Source organism: Gymnodraco acuticeps, unplaced genomic scaffold (genome assembly GCF_902827175.1).
Source record: "Gymnodraco acuticeps unplaced genomic scaffold, fGymAcu1.1, whole genome shotgun sequence".
Classification (NCBI taxonomy): domain Eukaryota; kingdom Metazoa; phylum Chordata; class Actinopteri; order Perciformes; family Bathydraconidae; genus Gymnodraco; species Gymnodraco acuticeps.
This window is the reverse complement of record NW_022991958.1, coordinates 780,856-803,645: the sequence shown is the minus strand read 5'-3', so window position 1 is coordinate 803,645 and position 22,790 is coordinate 780,856. Positions and strand designations below refer to the sequence as shown.

The window sequence follows — 22,790 nt, the reverse complement described above, 5'->3', positions numbered from 1 at the left end:
GAAAGTACACAGCCGAAAAGAATCCGCCCCTTCCTTCAGACTTCCTTACAGAGCACCTCCTCCAACACACATGAACGCGCACATGACGTCAGCAGACTGGTGAAAGTGGCCGCCTGTTGCTGGCGAGTCATTGAAGTACTGCTGCAATGCACGCCCAATGACTGCACGCCCAATGAGGGCACGAGATACATTTGTGCGTGCACGAGATGGAAGGCTGACAGACAAGGCGGCAATCCAATCCGTTTAGCCGGGCCGGCTAAACGGATTGGTTGTACTTTTTACAGTATTACGGCTTCCACAGATGACTTTTTTTATGGATTTTTTGTCAAAGCACTTCAGATATTCATTGCTATCGGGATGTTAAGAGCATTCCATGGAATATAACAAAAAGTGTATCTCGAGCCGGTTTCTGAAACTTACCTACCCCACCTTTAACATGTCATACACAAACATCCTTCTCTAAAAGGTCATTTCAAGCTTCAGAAACCCAACAGCAGATTAGACCCTCAAATATTTTCTAAAAGGCACAGATGTTTCTCCTACCCTGTAAATTAACAGTATTTGAATATTTTAATTAACAAGGTTGTTCATAGATATTGGATCTTTCGTGGATGTATCTGATTAAAAGCACAAGGCCCCTTCCTCAATGAATCAAAAGTCCCTCGTCTCGTCGTCAACGTGTTTATTGGTTAGAAGCCAGAAATAAGTTATGTGGTTAACACAAGCCTAAGATATGTTCACGTCTTAAAACAGTGGTTGCTAAGTTTCTAAATAAACTACTATATGTCATCATCACGTATAACATTAGCCATGCACCTTTAGCTTAGCCTTAGCATTTTACTTCTAGAGTTGCAAGGAGCCCTTGCAATGCTAACTTCCAGTCGTTACTCAATTGGAGTGATATTCGTGTGAGGTGGTGAACTGATACAGCAGGGTTACATATACATATATTAACATCATCAGCATACAAAGCATTTTTTGAGATTTCTACAACTTTGTATGTTGTCCCTGTCCATTGTCAATATGACAATGCATACATTTTAGCTGAGTCACCTTCTCAGTGAAATGGGGGTGGTCCGCTGGCAGACATATTGAGTGTCTATTATTGCTCTTATTTCAGTTAGACCCTTCATTTTAAAATCACTCAGCTGCCATGTTGTAAATGACTGCTCTGCTGTTCATATTGTCCTTACTCTGAACTTCCTCTTTCTCAGCAGTTGCCCTGTGCTTACTGTTGTGATTTCTCTCTTGACCCCCCCACCCACCCCAATCTTTTCTCTCTTTCATCCTCCCCTCTGATTTTCGCTCTCTTCCTGTGTCTGTTTGTGATTTCAGTGGACCCCTCTTTTTCCAAACGCTCCATTTAGAGGCAGGAAATATTTAGGAGCCCTGAAGCTGCCGCTCAAAACTCAGGTGTAGTGAGACCCAGTCGGCATCTTGCATGAGCCACCTGCTCCCCCCCCCCCCCCTAACACCACAACAACACAGACACACACACAGACACACACAGCCCCCTCCTGGCAGCCAACTGCAAGTTTTAAAACTACATGGCCAACTCATGCCTCACATGAGTTATGAAGGCTTGACCTGCCTGCTTCTCCATTGACACCCCCCCTTCGAAGTAGATCCAAAGTCAATTGTTGGATAGATGAGAGAGCGGTGTGTGTCAGGACGTCTTCCAGATTGGAGGACTTTGTTACTCTCTGTTGTTTCTGGCTTTTTTTCCTGTGTGCTCAGGAGTTTTTCAGCGCGCTGCACTGCAGGGGTATTCAGTTCCAGTGCCTTTGAGGACATTCAGTCCTCTCTTGTTTGCTATGACCTTGTTTTTCTTCATCATTTTGTAGGGTTTTTCTCCCCTAAAAAACTACTTTTAAAGAGCCAGCCATAATTCGGTCACTTTGTTTTCTTGACACGGCCAATTCAGATTATATTTGGATTCAAGCTGCACCCCAGTTAGTTCTTTGGTATTTATTTATATTACATTATTGCCGTGTTGTGTAATATTAGCAGTTTTTTATGCAATCAAATTCTTGTTTTCAAAGCATTGCTGCTGGTTGATGCTTGGTTTTCAGCTACACCCCTATTATCCCGGTTGGATGATTGATGTGTGTGAGGAAATTAAGAAAGCATCATGTCTGGTTTTTCTCCTTGTATCTAAAGCAGCGTGGCTCATCATTTAAACACCTGTCAGTCAGTCTTAAAATCATCGGATGCTATATGCTCTGAAATTGCAGATTTTAGCCCTAGGCAAAACATGTTTGGACTTATCTCAGTAAGCTACTAGATGAACTAAGGTAGAGCAATAACATTGAGCTTATTGATCTTTGGCTAAGACAAGTCTATTATCTCAAACAGGAAGTCTGCGTAGGTCCTGACTTAACCATGGATGTATAAAGAGAGCTGGGTAAAGCGTTGGAAGTGCTTTGAAAGTTAAAAGAATCGCCACTAAAGAAATGCTAATTCGAAACCATGGTTACAAAAAGTTAGGCAGTTCCTGTTTCTGCCGGAGAGAGGTGAGTTCGTCCCAAAGTTTGCTGCTGTATTTACACCCCCCACCTGAAAGAAGGAGCCTCATTCAGCTGAGAGTCAGACTACAGGTGAGAGTTTGTAGGGATCGGTTTGGAATGTGGCTCGCGTGTTCACTTCAGCCTTCACTTCTAATTCTTTCCCACAATACTTATTTTCTTTCTGCTATTGTCTTATTGTTGCTTTGCTGTTAAAAGTTGTCCAGTTAGCATTTCACCACAGTGGTCAACTCTCAGACTCTTTGGATCTACTACTTTCACACTGTTTAAAACGCTTCATAACAAGTCATGTTAATAGATTTTGGTAACTATGGAAGCTCCATTTTGCATTTCTTTAAACTCGCCCAAATGACATTTGATTTCACAGTCACTGATGTCATTGTCTGAGTGTCCTTATCACTGTCATCCCTCGTGCCGTGTGTTTGTGACGTCCCACATCACCATGCAGCACCTGAAGGCACAGAAAATAACCACACTGTTATTCTGCTGATACGTTTTCAGTAACCTCTTTTTATATTGATTTTACAAAAAATAAATCTTATCTGTATTTTTCCCATCATCTTAAAGCCACAATTTTTTGAAATTCAAATATTCTATGTGATAAGGATCTTCATTATTCTGATGGTGTAAGTTTGAACAACTGGAAAGTATCAAAATGTGATTTATTTTGTAAGTGTACACACAGCAGCTGTTGGCAGTCTGGGCTGCTCTTCGTGTTAAACATTGACAGTAGCTTCAAGCATGTGTTTGACTCATTAACTATTAACTACTGGGATAACAGCTGCTGTATTCAGATGTGTATGTGGTCAAATGACTGCTGAATGATCATGTAAAACACAATGATGAATCATTCTGTAAATGGATATTAATGTTTTTAAGCATGCACAATAACTTTTAAATGTATCATTGCATAATACAGTGTGGGCTAGTGCCACATGAATTATTGTCCCTGTATGACCTTTGCCTTAATCCTTTTGTTTGATTAAGATCCATTGTGTTTCTGACGATGATGATGTGTTTTATGTTTTTGCCAGGCCAGAGCAGCCACCGGTATAAAAGGACTGTTTCACAGAAACCCAAAGCAGGCTTCCCTGGACAGCCATGCTGCTGCTCAGCACAGCCGTAAGCACCCGTTCGGGGCCCACCTCCTGCGCCGCACCGCCAGCGCACCCACCAAAGGCCAACCCAAAGTCAAGAAGGGCTTCCCGGAGATCGCCATCGACACCAAAGACTACAGCTCAGAGGGTGCTAGTGAAGACCGGGAGTCTGAGGACAGGGACAAGGCCTCTGCCGGCGCCTCTCACCAGCCCACACCCCCACAGAACAGGGAATCTCTGGCATCCCACCCAGCCAAGGGCCCCTGGGAGCGTCCTGACACCAACGGGGCTTTCCACCCCGAAAAGGGTAAAGGTAAGAGCCATGTTTCTGCTCGGCGAACAGCCATGACGGAGCCTCTGAAGCGGGCCAGTCGGCCTCACGTTAATGACCCTCTGGACATGAAGCAGGGGGTGTTTGCCCGCGTGGCTCTGAATAGCACAGGCAGGGTGGGGATCTCCTCCAACTGCATCACCTGTGTGGTCAGCTCCAAGGAGAGTCCGGAGGCTGAGAGGAAGGCGAATGACAGGCAGGGATCCAAGCAGGAAGATAGGAGAGACAGGAGAGCCTCACCTCCTCAATCAAGAGACATACAGATCCTGTAACCATGTCCCAGCCCCCCGCTACTCACTCAGAGCCCCAGCAGACCCCCTCCCTCCCCAGGGCAAACACAGAGGCCCAGTTTCAGAACTCGCCCAAGTCTCTCCCCCGACCTATTCCATTCCCTAGATCCAAACTCAGGCAGACTCTGGGTGCTGAGCACATCCGCCGTCAGCCTGCCGCCCCGCAGCGGAGCCCCCGGTCCTGCAGTGCCCCCCGGAGGAGCCCCCCAAGCCCCGCCACCCCAGACTGCAGGACCAACCTCTGTTTGCAGCAGGCCACGCCCCCCAACTACGGCGCCGTTAGCACCTCAATGTTGGCGCCTTTCGCTAACCAGCACGAAGGTCTGTCACTCAGCGACTGTAGTAGCTGCGGGAGCTTTAGCAGTCTGAGCAGCTTGGAGTCTCCCCTCATGCTGCCCCCCTGCTCTGTCCTCGACAGCCGCAAGAGGGCCGTAGGCACCCTGCAGCGCGAGATGAACGCGCTGTTCGCCCAGAAAATGGAAGAGTTACGCCATAAGACTCCCATGTTCTTCGCTGGTAAGATATACGTTAGCAGAGTTAGCAGAAACCCAGTAGACGCTGAGTGGTGGCTGTAGAGGACCTGTTGTCTCCTGTAGACCTTACATCCCAATACCCTGAAGGTCTGGTAGCATAATGCTGTCAGAATCATCCCTCTACGTTAAATGTACACCTTGTTATCCCCACGTGTCCCTGAGAGCGTAAGGACCGATCTGATCTCCCATGTGTTTCTTTCCCAATTAGAGTTCAGTTCTAGCTATTATTTTCACCTAAGCCTTAAAACGATTTCAAATAATTGATTCTAGAAATCTTACTAAATGCTTTCTCTATATCCTAAACTACTGTATCTGACACTGTCCATGCATGACAGATGAGAGAAGTGGTACGTTTTGAACCTAAAATGAATAGAAGTAGTTTAGTTCAGTTTATTGGTTTAGTTGTCGGGGACCATGAACATAAATCTCAAAGAGATACAAATATTTTGTACCAGATTATAGCGGTTTGCTAAATATCGTCTGCAGGCCCTGGGCAGCTCAAAACTAAATACAGCACATACAATCCAAAAGTCCAAAGTGCCTAAAATAATGCAACAAAAATATATATTTAAGACATAAAAAACAGTGCAAGGAAAAATATAAATATATACAAAATAGTGCAAAACAACGTGCTAGTGACCAATAAGCAAGTAAATGCAGAACAATTCAATTATATGTATCTAACATAGAATAACTTTGACAGTGTTTGGTGTACTGTCTGCTGAACCATATGCTAGTCACCAAGGTACTCTATAGACTTCTCATAACTTACATATAACTATCGGGCTGTGCTGCACTGTCCTGTATTTAATCTCTATATGAAGAATTTAGATTCATAGCTTTCAAGATCATGCAGTCTTATAAACGACATCCTCAAATGGTCTGTATTTATAAAGTGATTTCCTCCAGTCTTAACAACCCTTCAAAGCGCTTATTCATGTACAAGTCAGCATTCAGAGGCTGCCATAGACTGTGCACCTGCTCAGGACACTAGAAGAAGAAGAAGAAGATTCAACTTATTGTCATTACGTAGTACAGGTACTATGTAACGAAACGGTTTCTCTGCATTTGACCCATCCTAGTGTTAGGAGCAGTGGGCTGCCATTATGTACGGCGCCCGGGGAGCAGTGTAGGGAACGGTGCCTTGCTCAGGGACACCTCGGTAGCACACACACAAGTCTTTCTGGGACTTGAACTGGTGACCTTCCAGTTGCCAAGCCAAGTCCCTATGGACTTCGCCACCACCGCCCAAACAACTAACACTAACTAACACACACATAGACACACACTCACACACTGATGGCCATCGGGAGCAACTTGGGGTAAAGTATCTTCCCCAAGGACATGACTTGTTGACTTCTATGGATCAAAACAACAACCTTTGGATTGGTGGGCGACCTTATTGAACCCAACCTCCCATAAAGAATAGAGTTTAGTTTTTAGTTTTTTTGGGCCGGATTAGCCTTCATTGGAGAGTGACAACATCAAAAGTATGAGATAGAGGGGATGACGTCGCAGACCAGCGTCTCTTGATTTATCTTGTGATGAATCTAGTGGGGAAAAACAAGTATCTTTGGAATTGTTCTGGCCTCTTTCAATAGATCATGTGTTCTGACATCTGTTTGTAATATAATGCAGACAGATAGTCAAAATGTCATGATGAACCTCTACTTTATCTTCACTGTAGAACAAAGCTGTGATGTTTGTTCTGGTGTTGATTTGCAGATCAATATGTGTTAACTTCTCTTGTTCAGATGCTTCTCTGTCCTTGCCTCCATTCTCTCTGTTTTTTCCAGTTTTGCTAAAATCCTTTTTCCTCTCTGTCCCGTCTGCACGCTCTCTCTGTCACTAGTGCAGAATTGAAGGGATGACCAGAGCCAGGTAAACCGCTGAACGCATGCTACCTTCACTTCCCCATCTCTTTCTCACCAAAATGCTTCATTTCCCATGTGTCACACCTGTGGGGGGTGACAGGGATTTACAATGAATCTACATTTTCACACATTGTTGAACTTTCACCAAAAGCCAGCTGTGTGTGTTTACATACTTGTATAACGGTGCTGGGACACTCACTGTGGGGAGGGGAAAACATTATTCATGAAGCTTTGTGTCGTGCACAGAATCACTAGAATCACTTGTCTGTGTCGTGGCCTGTACACTGTTTTGTGTTTTTCTATTAAATGGTGAGATCCAGGAACATGGTCAAAAACAAAATACATTTAGATTGATTAGTTAAGAAACACATGAGAAAAGAGAGAAAAAAAGAACCATCTATCAAAGTTTACAAACCTACTTCCTGATGGTCTGGATTTTGTATTAAAGCTCTAATTATGTGTAACATTTAAAGGTGCCCTATTAGGCTTTGTTTCCCTTTCCTGCAGTGTGTTATGTAGCGTGTTTACCTGCTGTGATAAAAAACAAAATAATGCATCAATAATAATATTTTGATATGTTTGATTCTGAAATGGGTTTATGCCAATTGAACTTAAGTAAGATTTTGAATGCAAGACGCTTACTTATAACAGAGTATTTCTTTATATTTAGTGTTGCTGCTTTACCTAAGTAAGAGATGAGTACTTGTTCCACCCCTGCAGATAGTAATATTGTTCTTTGTGCTCCGTCTCTCCTCAGATTGTTCCACAGTGCAGAAACCAGCTCCTCTTTCACTACACTCTGACGCAGCCAGAACCACTCGAGTCATCCGTTCTGTCTCCACTCCAGAAGACAGCCTGTCTTTGCATCACTCCTCATCCTCTCCACTGCAATCCACAGCAATAAACGCAGACCACCTATTGGCCGCTCCTTCTAACGGTGCGGTATACTCTCCTACCAGGGTGAGCGGAGACCCTAAGAAACCAACTACCAATTCCAGAACCACGTTGCTCCCTCTGACTCCTGAGAAGACTGAACCATCACAAGTCGTCCCGAACAACAGAGGCGCTGATTCTCTCATGGAGCGCTCACCAAACCAGAAAGAAAACCTGACAGAAAAGAAACGTGAAGCAGCGGAGGTGAAGTCTGACCACAGGGTGAAGCCTGCCGCTGTAACAGAACCTCCACGACCCCCCGCGCCTGAGAAAGCCCCAGCCAGGAGAGCCCTCTTTAGCTCCATGCCGTCCCACTCTCCCGTAAGAAGAACCAAAAGTGAGGGCCATGTCCTGGTGGCTGTAGCCTCCACGGAGCAGTCGGCAGTACCGCAGGTCTGCACCGACGCCACCATGAACGACCGCCTGTGGAGCAAGTTGGACCCGGCCAGTCACCGAGACAGCATGTCCTCCTCCTCCAGCATCTCCTCCAGTGACACCGTCATCGACCTGTCCCTGCCTAACCTGGCCAGGAAGAACCTCAGCAGCCCCCCCACAGCCAGCAGCCCCTGTGACCCAAACTGGATCAACTACCGCCACTCAGCGCTGGTCTCCTACGATACCCCGCAAGTCAGCAAGAGCAAGTCCAACCCCAATCTCCAGCAAAGCGAGTGCCCGAGAGATGAGCTTAAGCCCCGCCCCCTTCAGCCTCCCGAGGAGGCTTCTGTGGACTCTCCGAACAGACTGACCCAGAGGAGGCACACCTGGAGCCGGCTCTACATGGAGGGGCTCAAGCAGTCATCACCCAGCAGGCCGTCCCCTCCGGCTAAAACCCCCATAGCTACAGCTTCCATGTCCAAAAGCCTCGGGGATCTGACCTCCGATGACATTTCCTGTAACTTTGACAGTAAGTACCGCAGTATCAGCCGTAGCTTCATCGTCAGGCCCCTCAGAGACCAGTTCCGCAGGGGGAGTCCGCAGAAGTCCCGGCCCACCAGCGACCTCACAGAGCAGCTCCGGAAGCTGACGGATGTGGAGCCCCTGACCGCTAGCGACTTTGCCCCAGAAACCAGACCCAGAGAGTCACAGGAGGACTTTGTGGATGAGACCCTGATGAGAAGGACCTCCTCCAGGAGCCAAAGTAGGGTGCGCTATATCGCAAACAGGGCCAAGAAGGCCCAGGAGCGGCAGAGGCTCCAGGGCCTGGCCCAGGGCAGGAGTGCCAGCTTCAACCTGGGCTGTGGAAGTCTCACAAACCCCATCGAGGAGCGGGGGAATCCTGAAGGCGCGTGCTGCGTGGCCCAAAGTCCCTGCACCAGCCTGGACCTGCTGAGTCAGCTCGCCCCCCTCAGAACCCCGTCCCCTAGACAGCCCCAGTCCCCCCCAGAGAGCAGTGAAGTCTTTTTTAGGCTCAAACTTTAAGAACTGGCTGACTTGGAACTGAGTGTGAGAGACACCGCGAGAGACTTGTTTGCAATACAGTCCAGATTTTTTTTTAAATTTCATATCTTGCAGAAATCTCGCATAATGATTTCAAAGTCTCACAGCGCTCCTCTGACTGAGAAATCACTTCTGCGTCCTGAGGTTGTGCAAGATAAACATTTTTAACCATTGAGAAAATATTGTCTTGAAGCTGAAGGACAGCACCAAACGTTAGATAATTGCCACAACGTATTTAGTTGAAGAGTTTTTATAAAGCGGTTTATGACTGTGATCTACTCTCATTTTTTATTTTAGTTTTTTTTAACTTCACTTGCACATACAGTAGCAATACATCACTTGACAGGTTAGTAAAGGATCAGCACATCCATCCACTAGCAATATTTAGAAAAGGATGGCATGGTGTTATGTAATATTTTGTTTTAAAGTTTTAATCAGCGAGGCTTGTCCCATGTCTTTACTGAAGAAAATGGAATTTTTACTATAATGCAGGATAAAATGTCTTAATTTTAGTATTTGTTTGTGTAGTTTTGCCATTGTAATCTGACCAATATTTTGCTACCCTTTCCGATATGTGGCATGTCACAGCACTGACATCATGTACTTTTAAACCGTGGTAGACTACTGCATACAGAGTTTAGTCCTTTTTTTGACTGCATGTAGTTTATGCACTAATGTTTATCCTAAGGCTGTGCTTTATTTACAGAGTTTTTTTATATGAACATTTGTTAATATTCCAAGCTTCTTTTTCGGACTGTCTGATGGTACTCATAAAGCATGTGTTCTTATTGGTCCGTGGTACAAATACAAGATGAAAATGATCTGTATCAAAGCACGTTTATCTGTCCACCTGCTGTATTGTTTTGCACTGCCGTGCCAGTTGTTTGTGCAAAATGTTAGGGGCAATATTTAATTCAGACAATGTGTAATTATGACCTGAATAAATCGCCAATTAATATTATTAAATTTTTCGCAGCTCATTTATTTCATTTCATCTATCAACGATTGTTTTTCATAGACTACAGTGGCCGATGGGAAAAAACGCTAAAAACACTTGCATTAGGAGAAACATGGTGCAGTTTCAAATACGATGCAAATAAGAATCAGGTTTATTACCAGGTAGGTTGACACGTACGAGGAATTGTACTTGATGTCATGGTGCAAACACAAAAGTAAAACAAAAATAAAAAACACAGATAGAGAACTAATATATAAAAACCCAAACACATGCAAATGAAGAAACATCTTCACCGACATGATAAAACATGCGCAAGGTTAATATAAAGTGCTGCAAAAATCCTTGTTGATGTTCAGGGATTATAAATATAAAATAAAAATTGGCCCACTGTCACTGGATAACATAAAATGTTACCTAATGTGGCGGCACGTGGGGGGTGTTTGTTGGAAATCCTATTCAACTAAAAGCCAGACAACGCCACCTTGGGAATTGCACCCAAGGAAATAATTATTCCAAGTACCAACAAGGCACTCAGGTTCGTGATACTGAGGGGCAGGAGACGTGTTTCCAATTTATCAAATGTTTTATTTCTGGCATTAAAATATCATTAAAAACACCATAAGATCATTATACACACTGAAAATAAAGGGGGGGAACTCTTAATTCAGGGATGCTGAGGCTTACCAGTGGATGGAGGTGACGAGGGGTGAGAGGGATCCCAACAAAGTAAATTAAGGCACCCGTGATCACTACACACTCACACGAAGGAACACAAATCAGGGGGGAGCACAGCACGACACACAAAGGGGGAAGCCACCACCGGGGACACCAGCACCACACCTTTGGCTCTCAGCAACTAACGGCCCCTACACACGGCGGCGTGCGTTACCGCTTGGCGGTGGGCGTGTCTGAAGATTGGGGATTTTTTACGAACAACGCGACCAACAACCAATCACATGAATGTCCCGCCCCGGACATACAAAGCAAAGCATTCACGCTACATCCATGCTGGCTAAATATACTGTCTATGCTTGCTAGCTGTCCATTCAAACGAAGTACACTGGATATAAACTCCCCAAACAGGCGAAAACCTACCAGTTTCACCCACTGTCTCTGCCACCTCCCCCCATGCCTGGCTCCTCCGGTTTGTATCCCTGTATGTAAAGAGGGACTGGTCATATAGTACCGGGTGATTCCCTACCGCCACGATAATTTTCTCCTCCATTTTTTGACATATGGGAAATGAACTGCGGTCTGGCTCTCCCAACATACACGCGGTTTGATTGGCTAGCGCTTGTACTGTCAGATTTGCATAGGCGGGATTTGATTGGTTGACGCCTCCGTCGAGGCGGCAAAAGTAGAACATTGCTCTACTTTTGCAGCGAGCACCGCGAGAGAAGCTACGCTTTGCTCCCACAATGCAGTTCGGCGAATCGTGACGTCACCCCATTCAAAGTGAATGGGCAGAAGCATTGAAGCGGCAACGCACGCCGCCGTGTGTAGGCTCCGTAAGAGGGGCAAACAATAAACAATTACGGCCCGTCCACACAGCAGCTTTTGGCGATTTGTCCACCGCTTCCAGCGCGTCTCCGCCCATTGACTTTGAATGGGGATGACGTAACTTTCCCTCGCTTGTCGCCGAATTGCATTGTGGGGGGGCGAGGTGAAGATTTCCAGGATTTCCAGGATGTTCAGGATTTCAAAGTTGAACAATGTTCAACTTTTGAGGCTGAGCTGGAAGCGACAGCCAATCAGATCCGTTTATGCAAATCTGACAGTTCAAGTGCTAGCCAATCAAACCGCGTGCAAGCTGGGAGAACGAGACCCGCAGTTCATTTCTATATTCCACAAAAATGGAGGAGAACTTAGTTATTGCGGTAGCAAATCACCCGGTTCTTTATGACCAGTCCCTATTTACTTACCGGGATACAAACCGGAGGAACCAGGCATGGGGGGAGGTGGCAGAGGCAGTGGGTGAAACTGGTAGGTTTTCGCTTGTTTGGGGATTTTATATCCAGTTTACTTCGTTGCTAGTTTACTTCGTTGCTAGCAAGCATAGACAGTATCATTAGCCAGCATGGAATGTAGCATAAAATAGCACCATAAACATTAATCTCATAAATGTTCAAAATGTTAAAAAAATAAATGTTCATCATAGCCCTTCCTATTTGACAATAGTGTAGAAGAACCGGGTTTTTTTGCTTTGTATGTCGGGGGCGGGATATTCATGTGATATTCATGTGATTGGTTGTTGGTCGCGAAATCCCCAAGCTGTCAGACACGCCCAGCTCCAGGATTTTCAAGATTTGGTCAAAGCTGCTGTCTGGACACACCGTTACTGGGATAAACAGTAAACACAAATTAATACACAGACCAACACATAAGATAAGTATAAGACAATAAAAAGTCAAGAATACTACAAAATACTGATTTCAAGTAACTGATATGAACTGAAATAAACAAAACAAATTTAAAGCAACAGGGTCGAAAACTAAACCAAAGAAACGAAAATCAACCTAACAGTCTACTTAATCTTGAATTAAATAAACAAAACAAACTTAACTCAATGAAATAACTAATCATGAACAGAGATTAATCGAACAGTCCGCGATAACAATGTTTAAAATATGGCCCTGTAATGAAGAGCAAAGGCACAGTGATACCAAGAGGCTGGTACAGACAATGTAGGCCAAGAGCAACACCCGCCAGACAGTAGTGTAGCGGTGAAGCACAGTAGGGCAGGCAAGCCGGCTGTGCAGACAGACACAGCCGTGAGGGTAGACCAGCTGTCCAGGCAACAGTCAGGCAGGCAAGACACTCGTAAACTCAGAGCGGTCGTGGATGCAACACAGACATGGAGGCAAAACAGCAGTCCTTTATCACGCTTCCAGCGCAGAGCCTAGCAGACATTAAGTTTAAGGTGATGTTACGATAACAATACCAGGTTAAGAACATTCAGGAAGAATTATACTAGCAGAAGGTCTACCTACCGATCAGGTCAAGTTCAGACAAACACACAGCAGGGGAGCTTCATTTACAGCGGCAGCAGACATGGGCTGCAGGATCCCTGCAAGGGTCTACAACCAGCGATACATTTAGTATTTAGGCTAATTGTCATGCTAGGTGTACAACAAACGGCAGCCACTGCAAACTCACCGGTGCCAGCGGAGAAAGCACGTCAGCGGAAGAGCAAGAGGGAGCAAGAGCGACACTGACCCCTCTTTATAAAGGTTGCCCCGTGTGGTGATAGGGCTGAACAGTCTATCCTGCTACACTAAAATGAAAATATAATTTTAATAATGTGCCCGTGTAGTGCCGAGAGACGGGAGTCGGAGGCGGGGTATAAAAGTTACAAGCTATACTTTTATTTAGCATCTGAACACACCTGTAAACAACTTCATGCCCGGGAAGTGAAGAACGGTGGAAACAGGAAGTCCGGCTCACTCAAATGTCCGTGCGGAACAATACCCCAACCCATAGATCCGTGGGTGAATAATGTCAATCACCACACAAGCCCCCCCAGTATTCACCCATAGTCAAAATCCTCGTGCCTGGGGGGAAGTACCACCCGACCCCGGCGCGTACGGACCACAGGGGCCGAGGAGGGCGGGGCCGCAGGCGAGGGCAGGGGCGCCAACGAGGGCATCCCCACAGGGGGCGGGGGGCGGGCCATGGGAGGGCGGCCCCAACGTGGGGGCAGAGCCAACTCCAACGGCCTGGAAATGTCCACGTGAGCAGGCTTAATCTGATCAACGGACACAGTCTCAGGCCTGCCACCAACGTCCACCACGAGGCTCTTGTCCCCGTGACGTATGACCCTGAACGGACCGTCGTAAGGGGGCCGCAGGGGACCGCAGTGGGTGTCGTGGCGAATAAAAACGAAATCTGCCGACCGTAATCCGGGGGACACCCGGAAAGCTGGGTTGCTGTGCTGCGACGTGGGGATGGGCGTGAATGTCCCGGCGGTCTCCAGCAGGGAAGAGCGCTGCCCGGCTGCAGACCAGGGCACAGTGGCGGTGGGAATGAATTCCCTGGGGACCCGTAGCGTCTGGCCATAGACGAGCTCCGCCGACGAGGACTGCAGGCCTTCTTTGGGGGCACACCTGTAAGTTACCTCAGCTACTACAACAGAGCTAACCAAAACAGTTCTATATAATTCTCGAATTAAACAACTAACAACTAAGCAAAACCAATCCTTCATAATTTAGGAGTATTTCATAATTTAAACATAACTTACACTTGGAGCGGGAGGCGCGCGACCACCAGACGCCATTTTAAAGATGACCTCTGACCTATGCCTCTGACCTGTCAGCTCCGGAGTCCGGACTGCGCAAAATGCGTAAATGAAGTGCTACGTCACGAACACAAGAAATCCTACCCACGTGGGGGCGCGCTCATGTGATTGGCTTAGACTGGAGGAGACATCTGATTGGCTATAGATGAGAGAAATTACAAGTACGAATCGGGTGAGCGTCAGGGGAGTCTCAAAAAACCCACACACGAATGCACAGCGATCCGTGCACAGAAAGCTGTTTGTGTTTGAAGGTGCAGCGATTTTAAACGGAAAACTAATATGTGTGGATCAAAAATACACATGTAAAACTTTTTTCTGTGTTTGGATTTTATTTACATTTATATGAAACGGAACACATTTGTGTATGCATTGAAAAACACAAGTGTGAATCCGGAAATACAAGTGTGAATCCTTTTGCGGATCATGAAATACAAGTGTGAATCCTTCTGTGTGCATGTGTGTATTATGAGACTGTTCTGAGATTATTATTATTATTATTATTATTATTATGAGACTGTTCTGTTCTGAGTAACTTATCCACCCAGTTGCCGTCTGTCAAGCCGGCACGCAGTGACGCCTTCATGGACCGGTGAAAAGTTCAAAAGGGGCCCTAGTATGGCGGTGGACTTTGGCCCATTGACAGGCCACGCACAAGTCGACCCAGGACCTCACGTCCTTCTTAAGCCCCTGCCACACGAACTTCTGCGACAACAACTTCACGGACGGCTTCCTACCGGGGTGGGAAAGATTGTGAACCGCCTAAAAAATGGGTCGACGTCAGTCCGCAGGGACCAGCGGTCGAGGCTGGCCCGTGGTGACGTCACACCACAGCTTTGCGCCAGAGTCACCGACTGTGACCTCCTCCAGGCGTAATCCCGTGACCGAGGCCTTGAGGGTCTGGACCCCGTGGTCAGAGGCCTGGTCAGCGCCCATGCGGAGGTAATCGAGGCCCAGCTGCACAGCTCTGATGACCGCTCTGGAGAGGCAGTCCGCGACCACGTTAGCCTTGCCAGCAATGTGTCGTATGTCCGTGGTGTACTCGGAGATGTACGAAAGCTGGCGTTGCTGTCGGGCGGACCACGGCTTGGCCACCTTGGACATGCAGAAGGTCAGTGGCTTGTGATCCACGAACGCCGCAAACTCCCGGCCTTCCAGCAGGAAACGGAAGTGGCGAACCGCCAAATAGAGACCAAGGAGTTCTCTGTCGAAAGCGCTGTACTTGCGCTCCCTGGGAGTCAACTGGCGACTGCAAAAGGCGAGCGGTTGCCAGGCGCCGTCGACCCATTGTTCATGCACCGCGCCCACTGCGTAGTCAGACGCGTCGTGGTGATAGCGATGGGGGCCCTGTGTGACGGGTGAGCCAACATGGCGGCTTCGCTCAGGGCGGCTTTGGTGGCGTTGAAAGCGACCTCCCTTTCAGCCGTCCAGTCTATGGCCTGGCCGGGGGACTTGTCCCTGAGGGCCTCGTACAGCGGGCGCATGGTGTGGGTCACCCGGCGGATGAACCAGTGATAAAACGTCACCATCCCGAGGAACTCTCGGAGCGCCCGAGCTGTAGGCGGTCGTGGAAAGGCAGACACGGCCTCCACTTTCGACGGGAGGGGGGCGGCCCCATCCTTGCTGATGAGGTGCCCGAGGAAATGGATGGAGGACAACCCAAACTGACACTTCGCCGGGTTGATAATCAGGCCGTGTTGGTTGAGCCTCGCGAAAAGGACCCGGAGATGTGCCTGGTGCTCTTCGGAGGAGGAGCTGGCGACCAGGATGTCGTCTAAATAGACGAAGATGAATGGCATGTCTCTGAGCGCTGATTCCATCAGCCGCTGAAAGGACTGAGCTGCGTTCTTAAGTCCAAACGGCATACGCAGGAACTCGAAAAGCCCAAACGGCGTAATTACCGCAGTTTTGGGGACGTCCGAGGGGTGCACCGGAACCTGGTGGTAGCCCCGCACCAGATCCACCTTGGAGAAAACCAGCTTGCCCGCCAGGTGTGCAGAGAAGTCCTGGATGTGAGGGACCGGGTAGCGGTCTGGCGTAGTGGCGTCGTTAAGGCGGCGGCAGTCACCACACGGTCGCCAGCCACCGGCTGATTTAGGGACCATGTGAAGCGGCGAAGCCCAAGGGCTGTCTGAGCGGCGGATGATGCCCAGACGCTCCATGTTGACGAACTCCGACTTGGCGACAGCCAGCATGTCAGGGTTCAGCCGCCGGGCCCTAGCGTAGACAGGGGGGCCTTCAGTGTCAATGTGGTGCTCTACCCCGTGTTTGGTAGTGGCAGCGGAAAAGGTGGGCTGCGTCAAGTCGGGAAACTCACTGAGAAGGTGCTGGAACTTGTCGCCCTGTGAGAGTGAGCTGGAGAGCCCGCTGAATGACGCCTCGCCGCGGGTACACGTGAACGAGGCAAACGTCAGTGCGTCCACCAGGCGGCTGTTCTTGACGTCCACCAGCAGTCCGTGAGCGCACAGGAAGTCTGCACCGAGGAGAGCGAAAGAGATGTCAGCCGTGACGAAATCCCACTTAAACCGCTGACCCTCGAAGCACAGGTCCACTGTCTTTGTGCCATAGGTGTGAATAGGGGTGTCGTTAGCGGACGTTAAAGATGGGCCGTGGCCTCCACCGGCAGCGTCCTCCACGGTAGCCGGCAGGACACTCCGCTGGGCTCCTGTGTCACAAAGGAGTCTGCGACCAGAGAGGGTGTCCCTGATGAACAGGAGCCGGTTGGATGTGCCCACGCTCGCGGCCACTACCGAGCGCAGGCCTTGGCGTTTCCTTGTAGGTGCAGGGAGGACGGCACATCTTCGCTTTCGCCCCGTAGCGTGCATGGTAATAACACAGGCCAGGGCTGGAGTTGCTGATGTCGGCCCCGGAGCTTCTGCTAGGTGGCATGTCTGTACCAGGGAAGGTGCCGCTGCGTGTCGGGGCCAGCACCTCCGGGGCAAAACGCTGGGTTGCCAGGAAGAACCGGTCGGCTTCTTCGGCCAAAGCGCGGGGCTCAGTAATAGCCGTGTTAGCGAGCGCTGTCTGTACATGCGGCGGCATGTGCCGAAGAAACAGTTCTATGAACAAAAAATTAGGTTCTTCCGTACCCAGCAGGCTGAGCATCATCTCCATGTGGTCAGAAGGCTTGTTGTCTCCCAGGCTATGAATAGCGAGCAGGCGTTGGGCCCGTTCCGACCGTGACAGCTCGAAAGTCTTTAGCAGGAAAGCCTTGAACGCTGCATATTTATCCTGGGCAGGAGGAGATGTAATAAAGCCCACCGTCCGGGTCGCAATGGAGCTCCCCAGCGCCGAAACGACGTGAAAATAGCGTGCTGTGTCGTCAGTCACTCCGCGGAGGGCGAACTGAGCCTCCGCCTGAGCGAACCATGCAGCCGCAGATGTCTCCCAAAACTCCGGCAGTTTGAAAAAAACGGCGTTACTTGCCATGCTAGGTTCAGTCTCGGATCCTTCAACGAGACTTATGTCGGGGTCACCAATGTAGTGCCGAGAGACGGGACCCGGAGGCGGGGTATCAAAGTTACAAGCTATACTTTTATTTAGCATCTGAACACACCTGTAAACAACTTCATGCCCGGGAAGCAAAGAACGGCGGAAACAGGAAGTCCGGCTCACTCAAATGTCCGTGCGGAACAATACCCCAACCCATAGATCCGTGGGTGAATAATGTCAATCACCACACCCGTTTCCTTCTGATTTTATTGCAGATCTGCAGTAAGCTAGCTAGCTAACGTAGCATTTCAAATATACTGATTTAACACTTAACAATATGATACAGACTTACTCTGCCAACTTTATAATCCCCGAACATCAGGTGCTCCGGTCCCCGCTGTGTGTGACACTTTTAGTGTCGTTGTGTTCTGAGCTTCTTGCAGGGTTTTTTTTTTGCCGTATTTTGTGTTTGCAGCGTTATATCTCACAGGCTACGCCCTCTACTGGACTCTATGGGTACTGCCACAGGGGCATTATGGCCGGCATGTTATTGTCAGTAAGCACACAGCAATTAGCGTAAAAGCTCCGGTTAATGCATTTTTCCGTTTGGGGGAGAATTGCATTATGGCGGAGCGCGCGCTCCCACGAGAGCGCGCTGTGGTGCGTTCAGGGACCTCAGTAGAAAATCAGAGGCCCTTTCTGTGTCAGCCCCCCATGGGCAGAACTTCCTTTCATGGGGAGTTTTGCGGCAGAGTGGGCGGGCCATCAGGGAGTACCACAGCTTCCTAGCTGTGGCTCCCCAGCTGATTGTTCATCCCCTAACACAATGAATGCAGGCACTCTGGACACCTTCAAAAAACACCTCAAACACCATCTGTTCACTCAGGCCTTTGGCCTCAACTAATATACAGTACTCAGCAACCTGTTCCTGTTTTTGTTTTCTTCAGCCTATGTATCTTTATTATTACTTTTTGTTTTGTTACTTCCCATTGTAAAGCGTCCTTGGGTTTCGTGAAAGGCGCTATATAAATTGAAATTATTATTATTATTATTATTATTATGCGGAATGGAAGCACAGCTGTGTACTAACAGAGTGGATGGGCAGGACGCTGAAACATGGTTATACACTTCAGTTTTGCAGCATCCCTCCTCTGTTCAGCGGCGTAAGAGACAAATCTACCATCCCAGGAGGTGATAGGTTTTCTTTCAGCAGAGCCTGTTACAGAAACAAGTGGTGTCTGTTGTGCAGGGAGAGGGGGCTTATTCTATGTACTTCCTGGTTCCCAAGAAGACGGAAGAATTCAGACCCATCGTAGATCTCTGCAGCCTAAATCGGCACATCGCCAGCAAAAAATTCCAGATGTTAACTGTGAAACAATTACTGGGACTGGTGCAGCCGGGCGATTGGTTTACAACCATCGACCTGAAGGACGCTTACTTTCATGTCGAAATTATTCCAAGACACAGAAAGTATTTGCGTTTTTGCCTTCCAGGAGATAGCCTATGAGTACAACAGACTGCCGTTTGGCTATCCCCACGCACGTTCAGCCAATGTGTGGCCACAGCGCTTCAGCCGCTTTGCGACCATGGCATAAGTTTTATTTTATCTGGACGACCTCATAGTCATGGCCAGGTCCAGGGAATGGGCAATGTTTCACACAGCCCAATTGATCCTACACCTAACCAAGTTGGGTTTTGCGGTCAATTGGAAGAAGAGCAATCCCATATCTCACCAGCAGGTGCAGTATCTGGGGATGGTGCTCGATGCAGGCAGGCTACACGCCACCCTGTCAGAAAGCAGACAGGTGTCCCTGCTGCGGGCAGTTCGCAGACTGCGAGAGGGGGCAACAGTGACAGCTTTGACCGTCATGCAGACTCTGGGTCTCATGGCGGCTGCTCACTCCGTGGTGCCGCTGGGGTTGCTGCATATGCGGCGCATGCAGAGATGGTTTGCCGGCCTTCGTTTAGATCCCTAGAGGCACAAACGACGTCTGGTGACTATCCCCCCCTGGTGGGAAACCTCCGGTACTGGGGTCCCCAGTACATCTCCGGAGGGGAGCTCCGCTGGGGCGAGTGACATCCTACATCAGTGTTCACAGACGCATACGTGACAGGATGGGGGGGAACCCGCCTAGAGAAAGCTGTAGGTGGTCGCTGGGCTCTGACGGAGACTCAACACAGCAACCTCCTAGAGCTGCGGGCAGTAGGGTTGGTCCTCCAGCACTTCAAACCCTTTATACAGGGCAAACATGTGCCGGTGAGGAGCGACAACCGCACCACAGTGGCACACATCAAGAGGCAGGGTGGAGTACGCTCCGCCGCCTTGTTGACCACAGCAGAGAACCTGTGGTTATGGGCCTCAGAGACTGTGTCGTCTCTAAGAGGACTGGAGAACTGGGGGGCCGACCTCATGTCAAGAGGCGGCCCTTGCCAGACGAATTGGTGCTTCACCCGGAGGTGGTGAAGCAGGTCTGGGCCCGGTTCGGGAGAGCGGAGGTGGACCTGTTCACCAACTGGTGAAACAGCCACTGTACTCTGTGGTTTTCCATGGCTCGGCGGGACAATCCGCCCTTGGGGGTGGACGCGTTTGCACAAGAGCCATGGCCAAGAAAGCTGATCTACACCTTTCTACCACTGTGCCTCATTCTCCCCCTCCTGGAGAGGGTGAGACTAGAACATCTGTCAGTCATCCTAGTGGCCCCAGACCGCTGCGTGGCGCCGTGGTTCGCGGAGGTAACACAGATGATGGTGGGCCAGCCCTGGGCAGTTCCTCAGGTCTAGGGGGCGATGTCTCAGGGGCGATGTCTCAGGGGGCTGGTGCAATAGGGGCTTTACCCGCTCTGGGCCAACCTCTCCAGGCTTGGCTCCTGAGAGGGACAGGCTGAGACGGGGGGGATTGTCTGACGAAGTTATCCAGACTATCCAGGCAGCAAGAGCAGGATCAATGTGGGTCAATAGATGTCTGACCCCCCCTGGACATAATGCACTTATGGTTTCCCGTGCTCCTTAGGGACCCGAGAAACATGGTGCGCAGTGAGCCCCATACAGGGCTGGAGGACTCCCCCCGCCTGTCTAAGGGCATGTAGGGGGAGCCTTCCTCACTGTTTTTTCCATGCACACCCTTCGCGAGGTAAGCGTGTCTGGGTGTGCTCTATCAGCCAAGTAAACTACGGCCCCGGCTCCTCCACGGTCACAACCGAGGGGGGAGAGGTTGCGGTGCAGTGGCTGCTAACCAGAAAGCCGGTCAGGGGCAGTGTGATGGGTTGTTGGACGACAGGGCGTGTATCCATCAGGGCTCCACCCACTGTACCCATAGAGTCCAGTAGAGGGTGGAGCCTGTGAGATATAACGATGGGTTACGTATTGTAACCCTAGTTATATAAGCACAGGCAGAGCCCTCTACTAGGGGGCCCTGTATGTCATATGCTGCTCGCTGAAGAGGGTGTAGGATGACGGTCGGAAGGCGAGGCCGCCTTATATACTGTGAGCCTGCGCGCCCACTCAGGTACGCCCGCCCCCGGGGGCCGGCTACGTTTATAAATATCTCAGTAGGTGAATGCTCGCATAGTAAGGTCAAGGGCAGTACCCATAGAGTCCAGTAGAGGGCTTCGCCTGTGCTTATATAACTAGGGTTACAATACGTAACCCATCGTTTCATGTATGCAGCACTTTTAGTAAACTCTGCGTATTACATCTGTTTCCTCATGCTTTTATATTTGCATAACTTTTGATAGTGCAGCTTGTTTCTCGTAATGTAAGAGGTTTGGGCAGTTGTAGCGCGTTTGCACCTGTCGGCCATCATAATAGAGTTCAGAGAGATGTTTTAAAAAGCAGTGAAGCAGAGCTTTATACAAGCTGACATGAAGAAGCCATTGGCCTCGGTTTTTGGCAGGGTCTGTTTGCTGCCCTAATTTGGACTCTGCTTGGGTCTGTGTTTACCAGCCATCACCTCTCTCACCCTCTCTGTTAAAAAAATTAAATAATTAGACCCCCATCAGGGAGGGAGAATGATGTGGAACAAAGACTTGAGAGTGCACAATCGACGACAAGCTCAAACAGGGGAGAGAAAAAAAGGATTTTCACTAATGCTCGCCACCCAAGACCAGAACTTAAACTATTTACTTAGACTTTTGTAAACTGTCAAACTTGGTAAAAGGTATAAAATCCAGTCAACAAATTATACAAATATATACAATGTTTCCTTTGGAATAGATTTTCTTGTAAAAATTGAAACCTTTATGAAAGACCATGTACGATCTTGGAAACTAAAGTACACCTAATATAAAGATAACCAGGCTTGGGGAGTAACTGTTAACATGTAACAGGATTATCAGGGATACAAAAAAAGGAGACTGTATTCCCTTACAGTTGCATTAAAAACAGATGTAATCAGATTACTGTTACATTTAGAAAAAAAATCTAAAGAGATCATAGTGTCTGTTGTAAAGGATCAGATGTTGTCTCTTCTTGTGAGCTGTACTGTTCTGTAGGATAATACTTTAAGTGTGAATCTAATCTTCTACTGCCTGAATCTGCTCTATGGTTTTCACTTTCTTTGCTTCATTTGTTGTCTTTAATTCAGCAGGTGAACCTATATGTTCATAAAATAGTGTGTGTGAGCTTAACTGTGTGTATTCAACTAAAACGGAGAATTTTCTGTCAGCTCAGATTGTATTTCTGCTTTTTTAAACTGTAGTATGTGCTCATGTGTTTCAGTGTTGGTGTATAGGCTGCTGCCGGAATATGCTTCATGAAAGGTAGCTTTTCCTATCAATAAGATCTCTGAGCAGAGGACACATTTTTCATACTAAATATATTGGTTTCTTTATATGTATTCACATTTTATTGGATATTAATGTAATCCAAAAGTAATCAGGTTACGTTACCTTTTTTTTAATTAAAACTAGGTTACTGATTACATTTCTTTTTAGAGGTAACTAGTAATTGTAACAAAGTATATTTTAAAGTAAGCTTCCCAACCCTGATGATAACAGTAACGGATGAATGCTACAGTTTGAGGTGATGGGAATGTGTTGCGATCCCTCAAACAGCTCCTGTGCCCTGTGAAGCCTCTCAGGACACTGATTGG

General features: G+C 48.2%; 1 protein-coding gene across 1 annotated transcript in view; it reads left to right on the top strand.

The window, feature by feature from the left end:
- plch2a (phospholipase C, eta 2a) overlaps positions 1-9,986 on the top strand; it is a 108,623-nt gene extending 98,637 nt beyond the window's left edge. The window contains 2 exon segments of the mRNA XM_034200708.1: positions 3,560-3,935; positions 7,408-9,986. Coding sequence (XP_034056599.1) covers positions 3,560-3,935; positions 7,408-9,002 — 1,971 coding nt within the window. The 3' untranslated portion in view covers positions 9,003-9,986.
- The last annotated feature ends 12,804 nt before the right edge of the window (positions 9,987-22,790 follow it).